This window comes from Capricornis sumatraensis, chromosome 23 (genome assembly GCF_032405125.1).
Source record: "Capricornis sumatraensis isolate serow.1 chromosome 23, serow.2, whole genome shotgun sequence".
Lineage (NCBI taxonomy): Eukaryota > Metazoa > Chordata > Mammalia > Artiodactyla > Bovidae > Capricornis > Capricornis sumatraensis.
Genome location: NC_091091.1, coordinates 41,540,432 through 41,560,833, shown reverse-complemented (window position 1 = coordinate 41,560,833; position 20,402 = coordinate 41,540,432). Strand labels below are relative to the sequence as shown.

Sequence of the window (20,402 nt, the reverse complement as noted above, 5' to 3'; positions counted from 1 at the left end):
ATGGCATTGATGCTGGTGCAGAATTGCTCACATGTTCAGGGATGAGTGAGCAATGACCCAGAGATGTAGACGTTTGGAGGCGTTTGTGGGAGCCTGAACATTTATGTGTTAACCTTCCAACCCTGCTCAAGGAGCCTGAAGACCTTTTAACCATTAACTTCATCTTCCCACAGTATCCTTTTATGAGAGGAGTTATAGGAAACGGTTACATTATAAATCCCATTGTGGGCATCTCAGAAAAGACACCCCAAGCAGAGTTTTTCCCACATGTCCTGGCAGACAGGTCTGTTCTCAGAATGTGTGTGGGTGAGGGGTGGGGGGAGTGTCACGCATTGTGGACACCCAGGAGTCAGGCTTTTTCTTTCATGGGATTTTGAGTCATTGTGTCTCTTCCTGAGAGGAGGGAGCAGGGTAGAAATAGTTGGAAAGGGGTTGGGTGTTTTTTTGGTTGTTTTTCCTTAGCTCTGGATCTGAATGGCTCCTCAGGAAAATGAGGACATTTTGAGCTGCTCCCACTTTGGGTGTGATGCCTGGGAGGACCACAGACGTCAGCCGTGGTCATTTTAATAGCCAGGGGGCATCTCAGAGCTTAGAGAGGATCCCGTGTGTCACTGGAGTGGAGCCTCTCCCTCTGAGGGGCAGGTGTGCACTTTTCCATGGGCGTTCGTGTGGATTTTACACTCCAGGCACTTGTGTTGCTCTTCCTTTTGTGAAGCCAAAGAGCTTTATGCAGCATGGCTTCCATCCATGGCCTAAGCTCAGATTTTCCCTTATTGAATTAGTTCAATTCAGGTACCTGAGGAAGAATCTTGCCACTTTTTGGAAGCTTAACTACGAGCCAGGATATGCAGGACCTAAGCTGTTCTTGTTTGAAATTATGGAGCAGAGAGGTTTTTAAAACTTTAATTATCTTAGTATGGGAATCCCAGCCCCTTGGGAAGCCCATGGAAGGCGAGAACCTTCAGCCCCTCAAGATGCAGGAGCGGGCACACACTTTTGTCCTGGTATGGGGACTTTAGTCTTTGCCTGAATCCATCTGTGAGTGCCCTGTGGGCTTTGAGGGCTCAGCTTAGCAGCCTGTGATCCAGAGAAAGTCTGAAGTATATGAAATGCCCCCATCTTCCTCCCGTTCCTCCTCCTCCACAGAAGTCCTCACAATTGCTTTCAGGCCCCATGAAATTTGATGTGGTTTTCTGAGATACCTGCTATCTTCCAGAGGATGGAATTATTTCATGGTAGGGAAGAATGCCCCCATGTCTGTGAGGTTTGCTGGGAAAGAATTGGCCTTAGCGCCCAAGGCGTATGTAGTTGTCCTGACTTTTGACACTGTTGACCCCAAATTAGCTAGTTGACATGGAGGAGGGCAGTTCTCTGGGCATTTCCTGCTTCACCAGTAAGATGAGAGAGAAGATTTGGAAAGTCTTTTCTGGTTCGTAAATTCAGTTTCATTCTGTTTCAACCAAATGTTCATCAACCAACAGTAGCAAAACTGATATGTAATTTACCTAATGTTCTAGATGATGCCACTGAGAAAGACCTTTCTGATCTGGTGTCCGAGATGGAGATGATGAAGATGATTGGGAAACACAAAAATATCATAAATCTCCTTGGAGCCTGTACTCAGGATGGTGAGTCGGAGGAAAAAAATCCATTCATTCACATAACCCAGGGTTTAGCATCAGCATCATTTTAGAAGCATATGGATGTTTAGATCTTGCTTCTAGAGCCTCCTAAGCACGTGTTTAAAGTTCTTTTTAAAACCCACCTCAGGAAGGTGTTCCTGATGACCATGCCTGGGGTCTAGAAGGAAAGGTGGATGTTGGGTGACCCTGGATGGGAAGGCCTATAGGGTTTTTTGGACATAACCTAGAGGGTGTTTGGAAAAGGCCATCTCATTATGTTTTTGTTTAGTGAGTGCTAAGAGTGAGTTCCCAACGTAAGATCCTGCATTTTGGTTGACAAGTTCTTCCTTTGAAATGGGATTGAAGAACTATGTCTTGCTATGGGTGAGTCCCCAGGAGTGGCCTTAAAGAGGGGAGATGGACAGGAAGGACATGTTATCGTCCCCTAGGAAGTGAGGACCCTGGCTTCTCTCATAGATGATATGTGTCACTTTGGGAACCAGTTTGATGATAATTAATAAACTTGGAATGCCTGTTTTTTGCGTTGGCAATTTCCCTTTGAGATCTCTACCGGGAGTCAGGAGACTGTTTAGGGTTATTGTAAGTATTTTTGGCTTTGTGGCAGCCACCCACCTCTACTGCTGGAGTGAGAAAGCTGCCACAAACAATACAGAAATGAACTGGTCTCGCTGTGTGCCAGTAACATTTACGCACGAAAACAGGCTGGTCTCTGCCATAGGGACAGTATTGCACGTGTGTATCAGGAGGCACGCACTAGCTTGCAGTGTCCATTGTACAACGTTTGCAATGGCCCAAGCCTGAACACAACCCATCGGGGGATGGATAAATACAGCATGGTATACTTATATGATAGAATCTATGTAAGTATTAAACAGAATGATCTGGATCTATTTTTTATCAGCCTGACTGGCTTCCAGAAAGATCATGTGTTGGGGGAAACTGTTGCAAAGCAGTGTCTTTATTACTCATGGATGTTGCTAAAAATAATACATCATTTATTGATACACATGTGTTTGTACAATTGTTAAAATTAAATGAGAGCAGCAAATTTATGGTAGCAGTTGCTTTCCAAGAGGGGACATGACAAGAAAGGGGCACTCACGAAGCATTTCTGTTTTATTAAAGACTGTTGAGTCTACCTTGACCGGGTGTTTGTTGTCATTTGGGGGGAGATTAGAAGGCAGGTGTTCTATTTTTGTGTGTGCCGTTCTGTATGTTTAAATTAAAAAAATAATAATAATAAAGCACTGAGTTGTAATAACTACGAACTCCTTGGCAGAGCTGCCCCAGGGCAGCTCTGGGGTTCACTGCCTCTCCAGCTCGTGTTTTCCATCCACAGGGCCACTCTATGTCATCGTCGAGTACGCCTCAAAAGGCAATCTTCGGGAATACCTCCGTGCCCGGAGGCCACCTGGGATGGAGTATTCCTATGACATCAACCGCGTTCCCGAAGAGCAGATGGCCTTCAAGGACTTGGTGTCATGCACCTACCAGCTGGCCCGGGGCATGGAGTACTTGGCTTCCCAGAAAGTGAGTCCTTCCCCTTCTCCTCAGTTGGATGGATTCCAGTGAAAAATGTCTGAAGAAAACAGGCCATTTGGACGTGCTTGTTTGCCGTATCAAGCCCTGGCCTGTCTTGTACAACCTGGAAAATATGTCTTGCATTATTCATACTGGTGTTTGATGAACTCTTTAACAGTCAGAGTTGCATCATAGACCTGTAGCAGTGCCACAGAGTTGAGCAGAGAAGATATCTCTTCTCAGAGATGGGCTGGCCGGCACCCTTTGGGGAACCAGCTTTCCAGGTGGACGGCAGCGGGGTTAGGGGGCGCTGCCTTTGATGCCGATGATCTTTTGGCTTTGTTTTGTGGTTCTTGAGTCTCTGGATGTGGACTTTGGGTGTCGTCTCTGTGGTTTTGAGTTTGAAATGATGTTAAAGATTCTAGGAACAGAGATCAAATGATGGGGTGTTTTGGTAACGTCGAGTGCCAGGTATTCTCTGGATTTATTTTGTCTCATTTCGCGAGGTGACCCTCTGCGGTTGAAAGTTGGCCAGGTCCCCTGAGGTGAATCACTTGCATTCCAAGCATGCCGCACGCAGTTGGAACTTGAAACATCTGAGTTATTCTGAAAGCAGTTAGACGGGTGCCCAGATGTCCCCTGGGGCATTTTGGATTGGCCCCAGGTGCCCTTCCCTGGCCCACACTTCGGGGATGGTACATAGCTTCTTCCTTGGGCAGAGGTGGGTCAGTTCTTATCTGCTCTGGAGTATCATGAAACATCAGTAATTGCTCGCGTCCTCAAAGAAGTAAGAGCCTCTGGTGGGCGTGGACCCTCTGTCCCCCTGCGGGATCTTGGCCATGGTGGTCATTGATGGGGCAAGGTGGCCTCTGTCAGGCCACACCACGTGGCGATTCAGGAAGGGCCCCGCTGCACCTCGGCCCCTGCTGTCTGTAGCCAGGAGGAAACACAGCCAGAGTTACCATGTGTTCTGGGTTTTTTTTCTTAGCAAAAGAGTCCAGAGTTGAAGATTTTTCAGAAAAAAATTTTTTTTTCTGTACAATCTCCCAATGTATAGATTTTAGGAAACCAAGACAGAGTGGAGTTGTGTCTGTGTGTACGTGTGCAGCAGACTTTGCCAGCTGACGAGTCAGACAATCAGATCCAGAATGTGGGACATTTGACAAGACATTGCTTCAAAATGTCAGAGTCACAAAAGATTGAAAAAAAAAAAAAAAATCCTGCAGAGAGTGTTCCAGATGAAAAGAAGCTTAAGAGTCATGACAACTAAATGTACATGTGTAATCCTGGACTAGGTCCCTGTTCTGGGTGGGAGGTAGGGGGACAGCTTTTGTAAAAACTGTTTATGAACACTTAAATATGTGTATGGACTGTATATTAGATAGTGTGGCTGTTTCACTGTTAAATTTGGGGGCAGTGATAAAGGTCTTGTGTTAAGGTAGGAGATACCTGCAAATGAAGTCTGCAACTCATTTTTAAATGGTTTAGCCACAAAAAGTGCATGTGTGTGCGTGTGTGTGTGTGTGTGTGTGTGGAGCCTGGGTATAGAGAGAAAAAGAGAGCAAGGAAGCATAAGAATTGAATCTGGCAAACATGGATATCCATTCTTCTACTTTACCTTTTCTGTAACTTGGAACGATTGCTAAGTAAAACCCTGGGAAGACATCCTGCCTGCAGGCTGCCGGATCTGACTCTCTGGTCCTTCTTGCTCTGTCCTCCTGCTCTGGTGTGGAGGGAGGATGATTTTGGGGGCTCAGCAGGGAGTTGCTCTTGATAAAAGTGATAGAAGGCTGGCCTGGTGCTTTTATTAATCCTTCAGCAAATATGCCTGAGTGTTCCTGATTCGGATGCCTGGTGTGCTGAGTCAGGCTCCCTGTGGGTGACCGGAATGGATGCCGTCCTCAGCCTCTTGGAGCGGGCACTGTGGGGGACAGCAGGTGAAATCAACAGTCAGTTCAGTTCAGTTCAGTCGCTCAGTTGTGTCTGACTCTGCGACCCCATGATCCGCAGCACGCCAGGCCTCCCTATCCATCACCAACTCCCAGAGTTTACCCAGACTCATGTCCATTGAGTTGGTGATGCCATCCAGCCATCGCATCCTCTGTCATCCCCTTCTCCTCCTGCCCCCAGTCCCTCCCAGCATCAGGAACTTTTCCAGTGAGTCAACTCTTCTCATGAGGTGGCCAAAGTATTGGAGTTTCAGCTTCAGTATCAGTCCTTCCAATGAACACCTAGGACTGATCTCCTTTAGAATGGACTGGTTGGATCTCCCTGCAGTCCAAGGGACTCTTAAGAGTCTTCTCCAACACCACAGTTCAAAAGCATCAATTCTTTGGCCCTCAGCCTTCTTTACAGTCCAACTTTCACATCCATACATGACCACTGGAAAAACCATAGCCTTGACTAGATGAACCTTCGTGGGTAAAGTAATGTCTCTGCTTTTGAATATGCTATCTAGGTTGGTCATAACTTTCCTTCCAAGGAGTAAGCTTCTTTTAATTTCATGGCTGCAGTCACCATCTGCAGTGATTTTGGAGCCCCAAAAAATAAAGTCTGACACTGTTTCCACTGTTTCCCCATCTATTTCCCATGAAGTGATGGGAGCAGATGCCATTTTCTGAATGTTGAGCTTTAAGCCAACTTTTTCACTCTCCTCTTTCACTTTCATCAAGAGGCTTTTTGGCTCCTCTTCACTTTCTGCTATAAGGGTGGTGTCATCTGCATATCTGAGGTTATTAATATTTCTCCCGGTAATCTTAATTCCAGCTTGTGCTTCTTCCAGCCCAGCGTTTCTCATGATGTACTCTGCATAGAAGTTAAATAAGCAGGATGACAATATACAGCCTTGACGTACTCCTTTTCCTATTTGGAACCAGTCTGTTGTTCCATGTCCAGTTCTAACTGTTGCTTCTTGACATGCATATAGGTTTTTCAAGAGGCAGGTCAGGTGGTCTGGTATTGCCATCTCTTGAAGAATTTTCCACAGTTTATTGTGATCCACACAGTCAAAGGCTTTGGCATAGTCAATAAAGCAGAAATAGATGTTTTTCTGGAACTCTCTTGCTTTTTTGATGATCCAGTGGATGTTGGGAATTTGATCTCTGGTTCCTCTGCCTTTTCTAAAACCGAGAATAGCAAGGAGAGATAAGAAAGCCTTCCTCAGCGATCAATGCAAAGAAATAGAGGAAAGTAACAGAATGGGAAAGACTAGAGATCTCTTCAAGAAAATTAGGGATACCAAGGGAACATGTCATGCAAAGATGGGCTCGATAAAGGACAGAAATGGTATGGACCTAACAGAAGCAGAAGATATTAAGAAGAGGTGGCAAGAATACATAGAAGAACTGTACAAAAAAGATCTTCATGACCAAGATAATCACAATGATGTGATCATTCACCTAGAGCCAGACATCCTGGAATGTGAAGGCAAGTGGGCCTTAGAAAGCATCACTATGAACAAAGCTAGTGGAGGTGATGGAATTCCAGTTGAGCTATTTCAGATCCTGAAAGATGATGCTGTGAAAGTGCTGCACTCAATATGCCAGCAAATTTGGAAAACTCAGCAGTGGCCACAGGACTGGAAAAGGTCAGTTTTCATTCCAATCCCCAAAAAAGACAATGCCAAAGAATGCTCAAACTACTGCACAATTGTACTTATCTCACATGCTAGTAAAGTAATGCTCAAAATTCTCCAAGCCAGGCTTCAGCAATACGTGAACCGTGAACGTACAGATGTTCAAGCTGGTTTTAGAAATCAATAATAAATGAGGGCATAAAAATAAGCATGTTGAAAGGCTGAGAATTGTGCTGTGGAGGAAGCCCCTGGAGTGGGGGCAGGAATCAGAGGCGGGGGTGGGGGGACTCGAGAGGTTTGGGGACCAAAGGTGATGGCTGAGCCCTCCTGCAGAGGGACAAGCTGTATGGAGGCAGGTCCTGCTCATTCAGAAGCTGACAGCCCCAGTCAAGACTCGGCTCTTGGTGCTGGGGAAGCCTCGAAGGGGCTGCTGCTACTGCTGCTGCTACGTCGCTTCAGTCGTGTCTGACTCTGTGCAACCCCATAGACGGGCAGCCTACCAGGCTCCTCTGTCTCTGGGATTCTCCAGGCAAGAATACTGGAGTAAGTTGCCATTTCCTTCTCCCCTCCAGAGGGCAGTGATTTGGATCAGGTTCGCAGTAGAAAGCCGGCTACTTGTGACTATGGTTTCGGCTAAGGTTTATTGGCTCCGACAGATACCAGAGAAGTAGATTGGTTTGGGATGTATTTTGCCATCAGGACAGTTCATGCATTGAGTAGATACAGGAGGGAGAGGAAGAGGGACCAAGGATGACTGCTGGATTTCCATCTTGAGAAACGTGACGGTGGTACAGCTTATCGGGATGAGGAAGATGGGAGGGGCAGGGGCGGTGGCAGGAATTGATTCCTGTGGGAAGCCCCAGGTGCATTTCCAGTATGTCCGAGGGTCATTCAAGGGCAGATGTCCGCCAGGAAGCTGAAGGCTGCAGCTCAGCTCTGGGGGGCTAGGCGAGACCCTGGAGCCAGTGAAGAAGGTATAGGTTCAGGGCACGGGAATGGATGCGTTCACCTTGGGCAGGGAGGTTGGGGAGAGGCAGAATCAGAAGCTTGCAGTCAAACCCTGAGAAACCTCTCAAATCCAGAGATTGACTTAAAGCGCAGGAAAAGATGGAGGAGACACCCTCAGAGGAGGAGAAGGAAACCCAGAATGTGGTTCAGAGGTCCAGAGAGGAGTCTTGGGAAGGCAGGAGGAGGAGAAAGAAGATGGCTGAGTCCTGCCCCACCACCCGTATTGCACCCCGGCCCTGAGGATCGCTGCCTTCCTGCTTTGCTGTGTGGTGTGGTGGAGAGAACTGAGGATCAGTTGAACTCTGCAAAATGGAGAAAAGAATACATTTTAGAATGACAAACTGAAAGTACTCTTATTAGCAGTACTGTAATCATCATCATACTACTAATCACTACCACTTTTTGAGAGCTTAATGTCCACCAGGCCTGGGGCAAACATTTTACATACAATGTTGTCTGTAACTCCAGAATAACTCAGAAACAGGTGTGTTTATAATCCCTGTCCTATGGGTTAAGATGCTGGGGGCTGTTAGGAAACTCCAGGAAACCTTTGAGCCCAGGTGTGTGTGTGTCACTGTGCTCATTTCTGAGATGGGGACTCGTCAGTTCAGAGAATAAAGAGGCTGGTCCCACACCTGGCCTTTTGGTTTTCTACTCTGCTATCTTGCTCTCAGTTATTCCTGCCTCTCTAGACCAAGAAGAGGACCACTGAGAGGCATTTGGGAGTTGAAATCAAGAACTCAGGAGGAGTGTGTAAAGAACTCTGTGTGTATTTCTCAGGTGTACATGAAAAAGACCAAGAAGATGAGAAGAAATGCCCTGTGCTGGGGCTTCATTTGCCAACCCAGGGTGGAATAGAGGGGACAGAGTCCTGTTTCCTAAGGCTTCGCAGTCATGTTTCCAAAGCTCTTTGCCAAAGGCTGCCTGTAATTAAGGACCTAGAACAGATTTGAGCAGGTTCTAGATGATCTTAAGGATGGTACCCTGAGTGGAACCTGCTTCTAAAACTGGAGGGCTTATTTCGGGTAGTGGAAAATGGAGAAGCAGGGAACAGGTCAGATCCTAGCTCTGCCACACGGATTCTGTCCTGGTGGATGGCAATGCGTTTGTTAGAGACCCGCCTGAGGAACTGTTGGCTGTGACATCTGGCTCACTGCTGATGGAGTATAATTAGAAATTCAGCTTAGTGGACATTGACGGGGTCAGGCTCTGTGCTGGGCATGTGAGATAAACCTGCAGTCCTGTGCTTAAGTTGGCAACACTGGAGATGGACAAGCTAAGAGACACTGTGATGTGTACAGCAATACAATGGGTGATGTGGTGTTTGAGCCTTATCCCAGTTATGCAAGCCTTTCTATTTTTAGTGCAAAGTACACTAATTTTTCTTTTTTATAAAATATTAAGGACAGTTAAACCTCCAAGGTGTTTAACTTGAACAGCTGTTTTTATTTTTGCTGGGGTTTTTTTTTTTTTAAGCTTAGCTTCTTCATCTTTAAAATGGCTATGATAACACCCATCTCATAAGTTGCCTTGGAAATTTAATGTGATCAGCTGTGCAGAGGCACCCAGCACACTGTCAGGGTCATAGAGGTATTCGTCTTCCTTCCCTTAGGGACCCGTTGACCTTCGTTTATTTAAAAATAAAATGGAATACCAAATATTCCAAAGAGCTCTAGTTATGTAAAATGGCCAGCTCTTTGCACTGGAGAACAACTCAGATTTCTGCAGATGATGTAAATTTGGCTTGACGTTGATTATTTTCTTTTTCATGGGTATTGGTTCCAAGTCTCTTCTTGTTCAGCCCAGAGGGTGGGCTTTGGTGTTTCCCAGCCTCCTGGGACGCAGGAGGCTAGTGATGGATTCTGGCTTTCCCAGTGAAAATGGAGGTCACCATCATGGTGACTCGTAGTTGAGCCCTTATGTGTGGTCGAAGCCCCGTGCACAGGGAGCCAGATTCTTCTGACCGCACGGCTTGCCAAACGCACAGAGTCTTGTCAGCGGGGAGCACACCACCGGGAAAGTTTGGCCCAGGACTTGGAAGTTCCATTTGAAGAGGCCTCCAAAACCAGGAACCCGGCTCCCACCCCGACCGGATCCCCGGGCGGCTTCTGGGAGCTCTCACATTTCTTGCTTCCATTCTGGCCGGGCACAGGCAGCGTGTGGGCTCCTTTTGTTTTCCCTTCAGTGACCTTAGCCCATCCGGGGGGCCACAGACGCAGATAAAAACAAGGAATAGTTGGAGGGTGGGCAGAAAAAAATTATTCCTAATTCATTGTTCAGGGAGAGTTTGGCTTGCTGTTTTTTTAAAATGGCCTGTTTCTTGTAGTATCTATCTAAAATCAGCCCCATCTCACCCATATCAGAGGGGTTGCTAGGAGTCTCTCCTTCATGTAATAGTTTGCCTTTGCCCAGAACCTGAGTAAAAGGCTTTGTTAGGGATGTTTGTTTACTTCTGTCTACCTCACATTTCCAAAAATAGGAGGTGATGATTTGGGACCCCAATTACTATGTATCCTGATGAAATTTTGGTGTATTAAAGTACAACTAAAACGCTTTCAACAGCTTACAAAAGCATATCATTTGCAGAAAGGAAATATAGATGTTATAAGGACTAGAGCTTTCTGAGACTGAAAAGATCGCATCAGAACCATGAATTGGCTGCCCTGTAGTAAGCATCTCAGCTCCTGGCCCCTGTGTATGTGACAGACGTCGGTTGGGTCCTATGTGGGGGCCAGGTGTTGGGTGAGAACTGGACAGAGAATTTGGATAGATAGGCAGTGATTTTGATATAAGCCCGGAACAGATGTGACCAGCTCCTTCAGAAACAAAATTTGAGGGAGACAAAAAAAGATGCAATAGGGCTAAGTCTGGAAGCACAGGGACGGGCATGTAGTCATTGTCTCCTGTGGGGCATGGGGGGTGGGCAGTGATGAGACCCCGGACTAAGCAGGTGGCAGTGAGGACGGAGCTAGGTGGACAAATTGGAGAGGCATTTGGGAGTTGAAATCAAAAAGAACGCGGGAGGAGTGTATAAAGAAGTCTGGTGTGTATATCACAGGTGTGTATGAAAAGGACCGAGAAGATAAGAGTAGAGACCTTGAACTTAAGGTGCCAAAGGGATGTGGCAGTGTCCTGTAGCCTGATAAAATGAGAATCTGGATCCCAGGAGAGTGGTCAGGATAGAGATAAGAATTTGAAGATCTTTCCTATGTAGCTAAGAATGGGAGCCATGAGGATGTATGGAAATATACAGAATTAATGGGGCAGGTCCTCTGTTTTGAGGGAGAGAGGAGTTAAGCCAAGGAATCTGAAGGGGTGGGGAGAGAGGAGGAGAGTGAGCCAAGAGAAGGGATGGGGTGGAACTCAGCAGGGGGAAAGCCTCAAAAATGAGCAGGAAAACAGGGTCCTGAACTGCAGAGAGGGAAAAATTGCATTTGAGTCTTCACAGTGTGAAGGATGCCAGTCAACTGAAGTTAAAAAGGCGTGTGGTTTCTTATCTGCCTTTGCTCTTTGAAATAGTTGGGGCCTTAGTCTTTAATTAGAAAAGAAACAGCAATTTTTGACCTCAGTTGTATTTTCTGTCTGCGTGATAAGATGTGCCTTTTTATCCTTGTAGCATTTTGAAATAAGTTTTTAAAAAATTTTTTTCTTTCAGTGCATTCATCGAGATTTAGCTGCCAGAAATGTTTTGGTAACAGAAAACAACGTGATGAAAATAGCTGACTTTGGACTGGCCAGAGATATCAACAATATAGACTATTACAAAAAGACCACAAATGTGAGTCCACGGTGACGATGTGGTGGGAGAGGGTTAGAGGGGTGGCACGGAGCGCTCCAGGTGAAAGGTGATGTTCAGAACTAATAGACCAGTGCCTTTTTATTCCCGCTCATTTGCGTTACTCCTTACAAACTTCTCAGTAAGCAAATTCAGGCTTAACTCTAAGAGTTAAGACTCTTAGTAAATGTGAGCCAGTCTTGCATACTGAATAATCAGCCTCTAGGATCTTCATAAGGCTCCTCGTCCGGAAATTCCCTAGCAAAGATTGGAGCTTGTGAGTTTCTGGGTTAATTTTCACCTAGAAATGGGCCAGGGTGTGTCAACGTGCTGGGGAAGATGTATGATCACGAGGAAACGACCCTTTATCAACATGTCCATATCTGTGCATCTCCCACACTCTGCGTAGTCCCCTTGGAGCGTATTTTTTTCACTAATGACTCTCCAGCAAAAACCATTAGAGTGTCGGCTCTTAAAATAAACAGGGCACAGCCCGGTGGGGGCTGCTAAAGTAAACCGGTTTTAGTATATTGGGTTTTACATTTCTTCCACGCTTGCAGGGCCGACTTCCGGTCAAGTGGATGGCTCCCGAAGCCCTTTTCGACAGAGTGTACACCCATCAGAGTGATGTGTGAGTAACTCCCTTGTCGCTGCCTTCTCGCTGGGGTTGACTTGCAGAAATCTTGTCCATTCCTTGCCTGCCTTCTTTGGTGCCTGCTGCATTTCACACATGCAGAGAAGGTGCAGGAGCCAGCCTTAGAAAGGACGGATTTTCTGCTAGGCTGGTAACCAATGCTCTGTTACTAATCTGCCTGGCTTCAAAGCACACGGGAGGTGGAACCGCTAACCTGCACCTGCCAGAGCGGAAGCTCCCGCCTTGAACTTACTCACGGATGTGCAAGTACAAAGCTGGTATCTAAGTTGCCGAGCTGTTGGCATGTTCTTCGCGCTCTTCAACTTTTCCTTCTTGAGAGCGGTTTGTCGTATTTTCCCCATCCTAGGTTTGTCCTTACACTGGGGAGGCTGGTTGGGATGAGCTCCACTCAGGGGATCTCCACAGAGCCTACTCCCTGCTTATCCTTTGGAAAATGTCCAACCTCGTCTTTGCAGCCTTGATAACATTACAGCAATAGAGTGAGAGCTCTACAGTATTTCAATTATGATACACTTAAGAATACTATCAGGGCTAGGCTCCAAGCCGTAGTTTAGAATTCTAGCTTTGGAAATCTGGGGGGAAGATGTTACCATTGTGAGAAACTGGGTGAGAGGTAGAGGATCACCCTGTTCTATTTTCGTAAGTTCCTGTGAATCTATAATTATTCCGAAAGTTAAAAAGTCAGTTGAGCTGCTCTTACTTGTGTGGGCGGGAGGGTGTCTGGGGCAGGCATGGAGCCTGTGGCACGGCCACTGGTTCTCTTCAGCAGTCCTAGAAGGAGAGCCTTATGGTTTCCAGTTTTGCAGTGAGCTGCTTCTCTTGCTGTATACAAAACTGAAGTCAGTTTCATTTCTGAAACTCACCCTAAGAGAATCAGTGAAGGGGGTGTTTCCACCTTAGAAGCTCATGTTGATAACACCGCATAAAGACAAAGAGTTTTATTTGAAAGTGGTGGAAGGAGGAAGAAAGAACCAAATCTCCATCCCTTGTGTCCCCTTTCCACCCTCCCCAAAGAGTGATGGTTTACCATCACTTATCTGTTGTCCGCTGATGGAAAATTCCATCAGAATATCTCCTCATCGTCATCTGGGGATGCTTTCTGGGGACAGGAAGGGGCAGGTTGGATGAACTGCAGGAGGGCCCCGGTCATTTGTCTTTGAATGTAAGAAGTGTGGGGGAGTTTGTTTTCTTAACTGGGTGTGTTTAGGTTTCTGTGATTCAGATGGGTTACTAATGCTGTTTTCTCCCCTCTTTGCAGCTGGTCCTTCGGGGTGTTAATGTGGGAGATCTTCACATTAGGGGGCTCGCCCTACCCAGGGATTCCCGTGGAGGAACTTTTTAAGCTGCTTAAGGAAGGACATAGGATGGACAAGCCAGCAAACTGCACCAACGAACTGTAAGGGCTCTTGTCTCTCCTGATGCCCCAGGGAACCCACCACGCCGCTAACGCTTCTCCTGGCTGGTTCCGTTTCCTAAGGCCCCCAGGTTTCTAAATATGTCCTGAGAAAAAGAATTGCTGAGATTTCCTGGGCTCAATCCCAGAACTGAGATAGAGAGTTCCATGGACAGGCCTGACTGTCCAAAAGAAAGAGCATCCTTCTGGGGTGGTATGGAGTGAGCTTTACACCACTGAGGTGTTGGGTGCTTGGCCGAGGGCTCCCAGCCTTCCACAGTGAGCCCTGCAGTCATCTTCCTAGGCCGCTGTGCTATCCTCGCTGTTCTTCAGAGTGAGAGGAAGATACATCAAGCCTTCCCTCATGCACGAGCCTGAGACCCATGGCGCTGCCTCCATTTCTTATGAGTGGTCTGTGGCCTCTGCACTGTGAGGAGAGAGTGGGTGCTTCTGCAGCCTCTTTGTGACCTATGCTATTATAGATGGATTTCGACCACAGCCCTCAGGGTGAATGAACTAGTGTCTGCTTACCTATATTTTACCCCTATTTCAGTGCAGAGGATTAAAAATTTGTCCAGGTGCTAATATAGTCTGACTGTTAATCCTGATCTGACTATAAAACTGGTTTCGAGCAAAACCTACCCTGTTCTTTAAGTGGAATTACTTGTGTTGGTGACAAGTGTCTTGTGCAGTAAAATCAGTGCTTTGAAAAGGAGTCTCTCCTCCCAGCTCCCAGTGTCAACTAAGAAGAGGGATTGTTCCAGAGACTGCGGTCTCTTGGGTATTGTTTCATGGGGATTTTATATCAGTAATCCCATGAGTGCTTTTCAGTGCACAGTGGGCATCAGATGAATGGTCACATTTTATAGTATATTATATAAAGCCATTTATTGTGCTCCTTGTCATTCCTGGGGCTTTTTCTACTATAGAGGGTCTGTCGAAACCCATTGTCAAGATAAGGCCTGGGAGCCTAGGCCTGTCCAGGAGTTAATCAGGAAGTGAAGGCATAGCTCAGTGACGACAGATTAATTCATAAGAACCTTGCCTTAATGTTGTGCTTTTCAAATTTCAGTTTTTCAAAACTGAGGAACCTTTGTCCAGAGTGTCGGGCAGATAACAGTAGAGCAGCTTTGGTCCTGGCAGGGGCGTGTGGGGAGGGAAGACTGGATTCCCACCCGCCCCTACCTGGCTCTTCCCACAGTGTCCAGAAGTATGGAAATGTGATGCCCTGTTATAAGTCACTGCCACAGGGATACCAGAAGTCAACCAGGAAAACAGATAGAAGTGTCTTTTTGGGTTTTTGGCCATACTGTATTGCTTGTGAGATCTTAGTTCCTTGGTTAGGGATTGAACCCCAATCCTTGGTGGTGAAAGCGCTCAGTCCTAACCACTGGACCACCAGTGAATTCCCAGAAGTGTCTTTTTTGATGGTGTAGATACTGTCCTAAGCATTTTGGATAAAGTGATGTTTTTGTAAATCAAAGTGACTTTCAGAGGAACTGAGCAGTGCCTCTTTTGGCAGAGTGGATCACCACCTGCCAGTTCAGTTGCTAGGGAAGTTCTGATACGTTTTCATAATTGAGGACATCTCTCTATACTGACTGTTAAGAGTGGCTTATAGCCACACCCCTAGTCCTCAGGGAAGTGACTCACCAAGGAAATCCATCTCTTCCAGGTATATGATGATGAGAGACTGCTGGCATGCAGTACCCTCACAGAGACCCACCTTCAAGCAGTTGGTAGAAGACTTGGATCGAATTCTCACACTCACAACCAACGAGGTAAGAGCCTCCTTCCAGAAGCCAAGGGTCCTTGCTGGGAAACCCCTGTACAGCTTTTGAAATGCAGCATCCCCAGTGGGAGTCTGGGGTACAGTTTATCATTGTTCCCGGGCTTGGATAGACTGAAACCATGTTCCTCCCAAACCCTGACTTTTCTTGGAACTTCATCTTGAGAGTTCTGACCCACAAAACCAGACACAAGGGCCCCACCTGAGTCTGCCCCTCACTGTGGCATGTGGGTGGTTGGGTGCATGGTGTGTGTATGTAGGAAGATGGGGAAGAAGGAAAAAAATGTCCAAAACCACAGCATTTGGATTTGAGAGGGAAGGAGCTGGAGTTTCTGTGCTGGTTGGATTCCTTGCCCTGCTCATTAGTGTGAGGGCTGCTGGTCATTACTCTGAGGGCTGCTGGTCATTACTCTGAGGGCTGCTGATGGTCCCTTACCAATGAACTTGCCGGGATGAAGTGAAATTGTGCCATTCTAGCTTCTATATAATGCAGGACATAGACCTACATGACCCTGTGTGGTCATAGTGTAAACATACACAGAGTCACTTCTTTAATGAGTGACTTACAGGATTTTAAAGTGAAAACGTCTGATAAAATATGTATTTTCTATAAAATAGTTACAACCTATAACTACAAAAGAAACCCTCTTCTGTCACTCACTGTCCACAATCAGCCATGTCAGTGGCTACTTCACCATGCAGAGAGAGTGATCTTTGGTTGTAGAAAGAAAGTGATGTGAGCAGGGAAGGTGATGAACCCATCAAAGGCAGAAAAAACCGCACAACAGAGAGAAATAGTGAATGACTTAGAGAAATATAATGAGGATATAGAGCAGTGTTCCTCTAGACAGGGGGAGAAATCTCCCGCAATTATCTTAATAACAACAGAAAAGGTTAAAACTGCCTAAACATTTTAGAAGGAAAAGAATACATTTATTTTAAAATAATGTATTTAATAGTTTCAGATTGATTTTTTTTAAATAATAAAATGTTGTGATTTGAAACCTTAAGCCAGCAATATTATCTGTGTGTCTGACTGTGGCTGATAAAGAGAGAGATTGCATTTAAATGAACACAGCTGACCTTCAGAAGTTGAAAGGAAAGAAACAGTTCAAGGGGAGAAAAAAAAAAAAACAACCAACTTTCTTCTCCTGCCAAAATTGTTGTTTCTAGTATAAGTTCCTTTAACCCTAGACTTGGAATCCACTGATATCCCTAGGTTTTTTTTTTCCCCCTATCAGATCTGAACATTTATGGCTTCAGTTAGAAACTGAAAAAGCACTAAAGTTCCATTTTAATGATCCTGTGTCCATGCTCTATGCCATTTATTTACATATTTACATTTAAAGTGGGCCTGTTTTCACCCTGAAATTTACATCTAGCATCCTAAAATTAAAAAAAAAAAGGCAGAATGCCATATTGTCTAACGGATATAAAAATCGAAGTTCTTTCCTTCTGAAAATCATTACCACATGCTGGAGAAAAATGGTTCCATTTAGGACAAAATTTCATTTTTTTATCATTGTAAGCAAAGAAGTTCTCTTTTGATGTGGTGGGCGTGTTTGTTTCCAGTCGTGCGGTTCTTGCTGATGCTGTTGGAGCTGACACATCCCCCATTCTTGGATGGGGACTCTTTTTCTTGCCAAACCTGGTGATAAATTATAGGGGTGGTTTGGTGTTTTTTTTTTTTTTTTTTCCCTGTCTGTTAAAATGTATAGTTGCCAACATTCTGTGGGCCCTTCTTTGATAACACCAAGGCTGGTTGTGCTGTGGTCTATACCTTTTTGTCCGCTTCTCAGCAAAACCATGTATCATGATATACTCCTTGGCTTTTGGGAGTATGAGCAGAAGCACCCCAACATGCTAGCCTGGATGAGGTAGTGAGACCCAGTAGGGCCCCAGTTTAAAAATCTTTTCATAGTTTGCAAACCTTTTATGTCAAGGACCAGACAGTCAATATTTTCAGCTTCATGGGCCTCTTTGTGGATCTCTGTAGCAACAGGCACAGACAATGTGTAAATGAATAAATAAACCTGTCTACGTTCAGATAAAACTGATGAACGCTAAAATTTTAAATTTTAGGACATTTTACAAAGTTTAATACCATGAGATGTTATTCTTCTTTTGATTTTTTTTTTTTTTTCTTTTTCCCAACCATTTCATAAAGTTAAAAGCCATTCTTAGCTCACAGGGTGCACAAGAGCAGATAGAGGACTTTCACCCTGTTTTAAGTCGAAAGAAGTGTTATCTGGGGGCCATTGGGTGGGTTGTCCGACAGTAGCACCACTAAGTGCTTCAGGGGGCAGAAGAGCCCTTTTTGAATTTCCAACCTGCAAAACTTTGAAATGTAACCTGCGTTTTCCTAAACTGTTCTTTTGCTGTCCATTATGGATGTAACACACATGAGTCTATCCAGGCCTTTTTTGAACCTATTTACATTTTCAACTCAGAGAGCTTCTGAGAGTAATGAATTGCATCTGTGAAATTACCCGCTGAATAAAGACATATTCCCTTTAAATTATCCTAGAAGCTACAATAGTAAAATGTAATTTGTGACATAAATATTCAGGGTCTTAGCGCTGGAAAGAGGTCTTGGACTTCCACAGCTTCTTGCATCTTCCCCATTTTGCTGGGCATGGATTTGAACCATGTGGTCTATCAGCGAGTCCTGGGGTCTGTGCCCATCGAGGTGACCACTCAGCTGGGTATTAGGGTTCCCCACTTGGCAATAGTTTGTAACTATTGAAGGGTAACCTAGAGGAGATAAAGTCGGGGTCTCAAGGTGGTCTTGGCGGGAGCTAGGCTGGGTGGGTCTCTCCCTGCTGGGGGTGCCCCCATCCTGTCCCGACTCCCATATCAATGTCCCAAGAGCCTGTGTCTGAAATAAAAGTCTTCTCTTCGCTTCTTTCAGGAATACTTGGACCTCAGTCAGCCTCTCGAACCGTATTCACCTTGTTATCCTGACCCGAGATGAAATAAAACGTCTCTCTTCCCTTCTTTCAGGAATACTTGGACCTCAGTCAGCTTCTTGAACAGTATTCACCTAGTTACCCTGACACCAGGAGTTCTTGCTCTTCGGGAGATGATTCTGTTTTCTCTCCGGACCCCATGCCTTACGAACCCTGCCTTCCTCAGTATCCACATAGAAACGGCAGTGTTAAAACATGAATGGGCCTGTCCCCCTGTCCCCAAACAGGGTGGCATCAGGAACTTAGCTGTACTGAGCAGGGGGGGCCTTGCCTCCAGGAGCCTGTTGTCTTGGGTTGTATATATGGATCAGAGGAGTAAATATTTGGAAAAGTGATCGGCACACGTGTAAAGAATTGATTATCCAGTTGGAGACTTGTGATCTTCACCAGGAGAACAAGAAGGTTGTGGGGGCAATGGACTGCCATGGGCCACCACATGCTTGGGACCCACTGTGGGTACTGGCTGTGGACCAGCCGGACTTGAGGCAGACACCCGTTCTGCCTGCCTTGTGAATTTTGTAATAATTGGAGAAAATATATGTCAGCGCACACTTATAGAGCACAATTGCAGTATATAGGTGCTGGATGTATGTAAATATATTCAAATTATGTATAAATATATATTATATATTTACAAGGAATTATTTTTTGTATTGATTTTAAATGGATGTCCCAGCACACCTAGAAAATTGGTCTCTCTTTCTTTTTTTTAAAAAATATAGCTATTTGCTAAATGCTGTTTCTTACACAGAACTTCTTAATTTTCACCGAGCAGAGGTGGAAAAGTACTTTTGCTTTCAGGGAAAAATGATATGACATTAATTTATTAATGAATTGGTAATATACAAAACAACCTTTTTTTTTTTTTTGTAATTTAAGTGGCATTTCTATGCAGGCAGTGCACCAGACTAGTTAATCTCTTGCTTGAACTTAACTAGTTACCAGATCCTTTGAAAAGAGAAATATTTACAAAATATGACTAATTTGGGGGAAGTGAAGTTTTGGTTTATTTGTATTTCAACTCTGCTGTCAGATGATTGTTCTTTAACCACCTAACTGCCCGTATTAAAAGAGCAGTGTGTTATTTTGGTGCAGCTTGGTTATTGGGCCCATAAACCTTTCACTGGGCTTCCCAAGACAAATGGTACCAGCGTTCCCTTAAAAAGATGCCTTAATCCGTTCCTCAAAGGAGGAACTCTCCTCGAGATGCTAAAAGAATGTTCTGTCCAGCCGCTGGCCTTCTGCCCCCCTCCCTGCCAAGTTGCACATTGATCAGATTAGCCTGTATTCTCTTTGGTGAATCTTCATCACGGCTTCCAGATTCACTGGCAACAGAGAAGTCTCTTAGAATCTTCATGCCCCGTCGGAGAAAATGGAAACATTGAGTTGTTCTGCTGATAGTTTGGGGGATCCTTCCATCTTTTTAAGGGATCGCTTCCACCTCCTCTGGCAGGACCTCACCGAAAGATCCTGCCCGATGCCAACGTCATGTTACTGCCATGGTGTTCGTTCTGTATGAACGTGTTGTGTTTTGCTTTCAAAACACCTTCTCACTCTGCTCTGGCTGTGCGACATGAATGCGGATGACACTGATTTTTAACGTGTTATGAAATTGGAGAAAGTATTTAATAAAACCTGTTAATTTTTATACTGACAATAAAAATGTTTCTACAGATATTAATGTTAACAAGACAAAATAAATGTCATGCGGCTTATTTTTTTAACCCTTGTGTCTTACCAAGTGGTTTCCCGTGCTCGGAGGCGCTGACTCAGTGCTGCGTGGTGTGATTGCCCGGAAGGAAGGCAAAGCTGGGGAGGTCTGTTGTTTGCTACAAACAGGTGACTTCTCAGAGGGCTTGGCCAGGACCCAGCAGTACCTGGGACAGGTGGATCTAGTGGAAAATCAGAAAAGGCTGTTGAAGTCCTGGCTTCATTGCTTCCTGGGACCCCAGAGTAGTCTGTGTTGCTTTCTGGGCCCTAGCTGCTCCCAGAGGAGCAAATGAAGGGCATGGGAGAGAGCTTTGTGGATGCACAGCTGTTCTAAGGATGGGAGGCCATCAGAGGGGAGATATTTA

At 45.4% G+C, this 20,402-nt stretch overlaps 1 protein-coding gene across 3 annotated transcripts in view; it reads left to right on the top strand.

The window, feature by feature from the left end:
* Positions 1-19,967, top strand: part of FGFR2 (fibroblast growth factor receptor 2) — a 105,202-nt gene extending 85,235 nt beyond the window's left edge. For all 3 annotated transcript variants that reach the window (XM_068961791.1, XM_068961793.1, XM_068961792.1), the window contains 7 exons: positions 1,518-1,628; positions 2,983-3,173; positions 11,402-11,524; positions 12,082-12,152; positions 13,435-13,572; positions 15,245-15,350; positions 18,362-19,967. In XM_068961791.1, coding sequence (XP_068817892.1) covers positions 1,518-1,628; positions 2,983-3,173; positions 11,402-11,524; positions 12,082-12,152; positions 13,435-13,572; positions 15,245-15,350; positions 18,362-18,526 — 905 coding nt within the window. In that variant the 3' untranslated portion in view covers positions 18,527-19,967. The remainder of the gene's footprint in view (positions 1-1,517; positions 1,629-2,982; positions 3,174-11,401; positions 11,525-12,081; positions 12,153-13,434; positions 13,573-15,244; positions 15,351-18,361) is intronic.
* Positions 19,968-20,402: the final 435 nt, after the last annotated feature.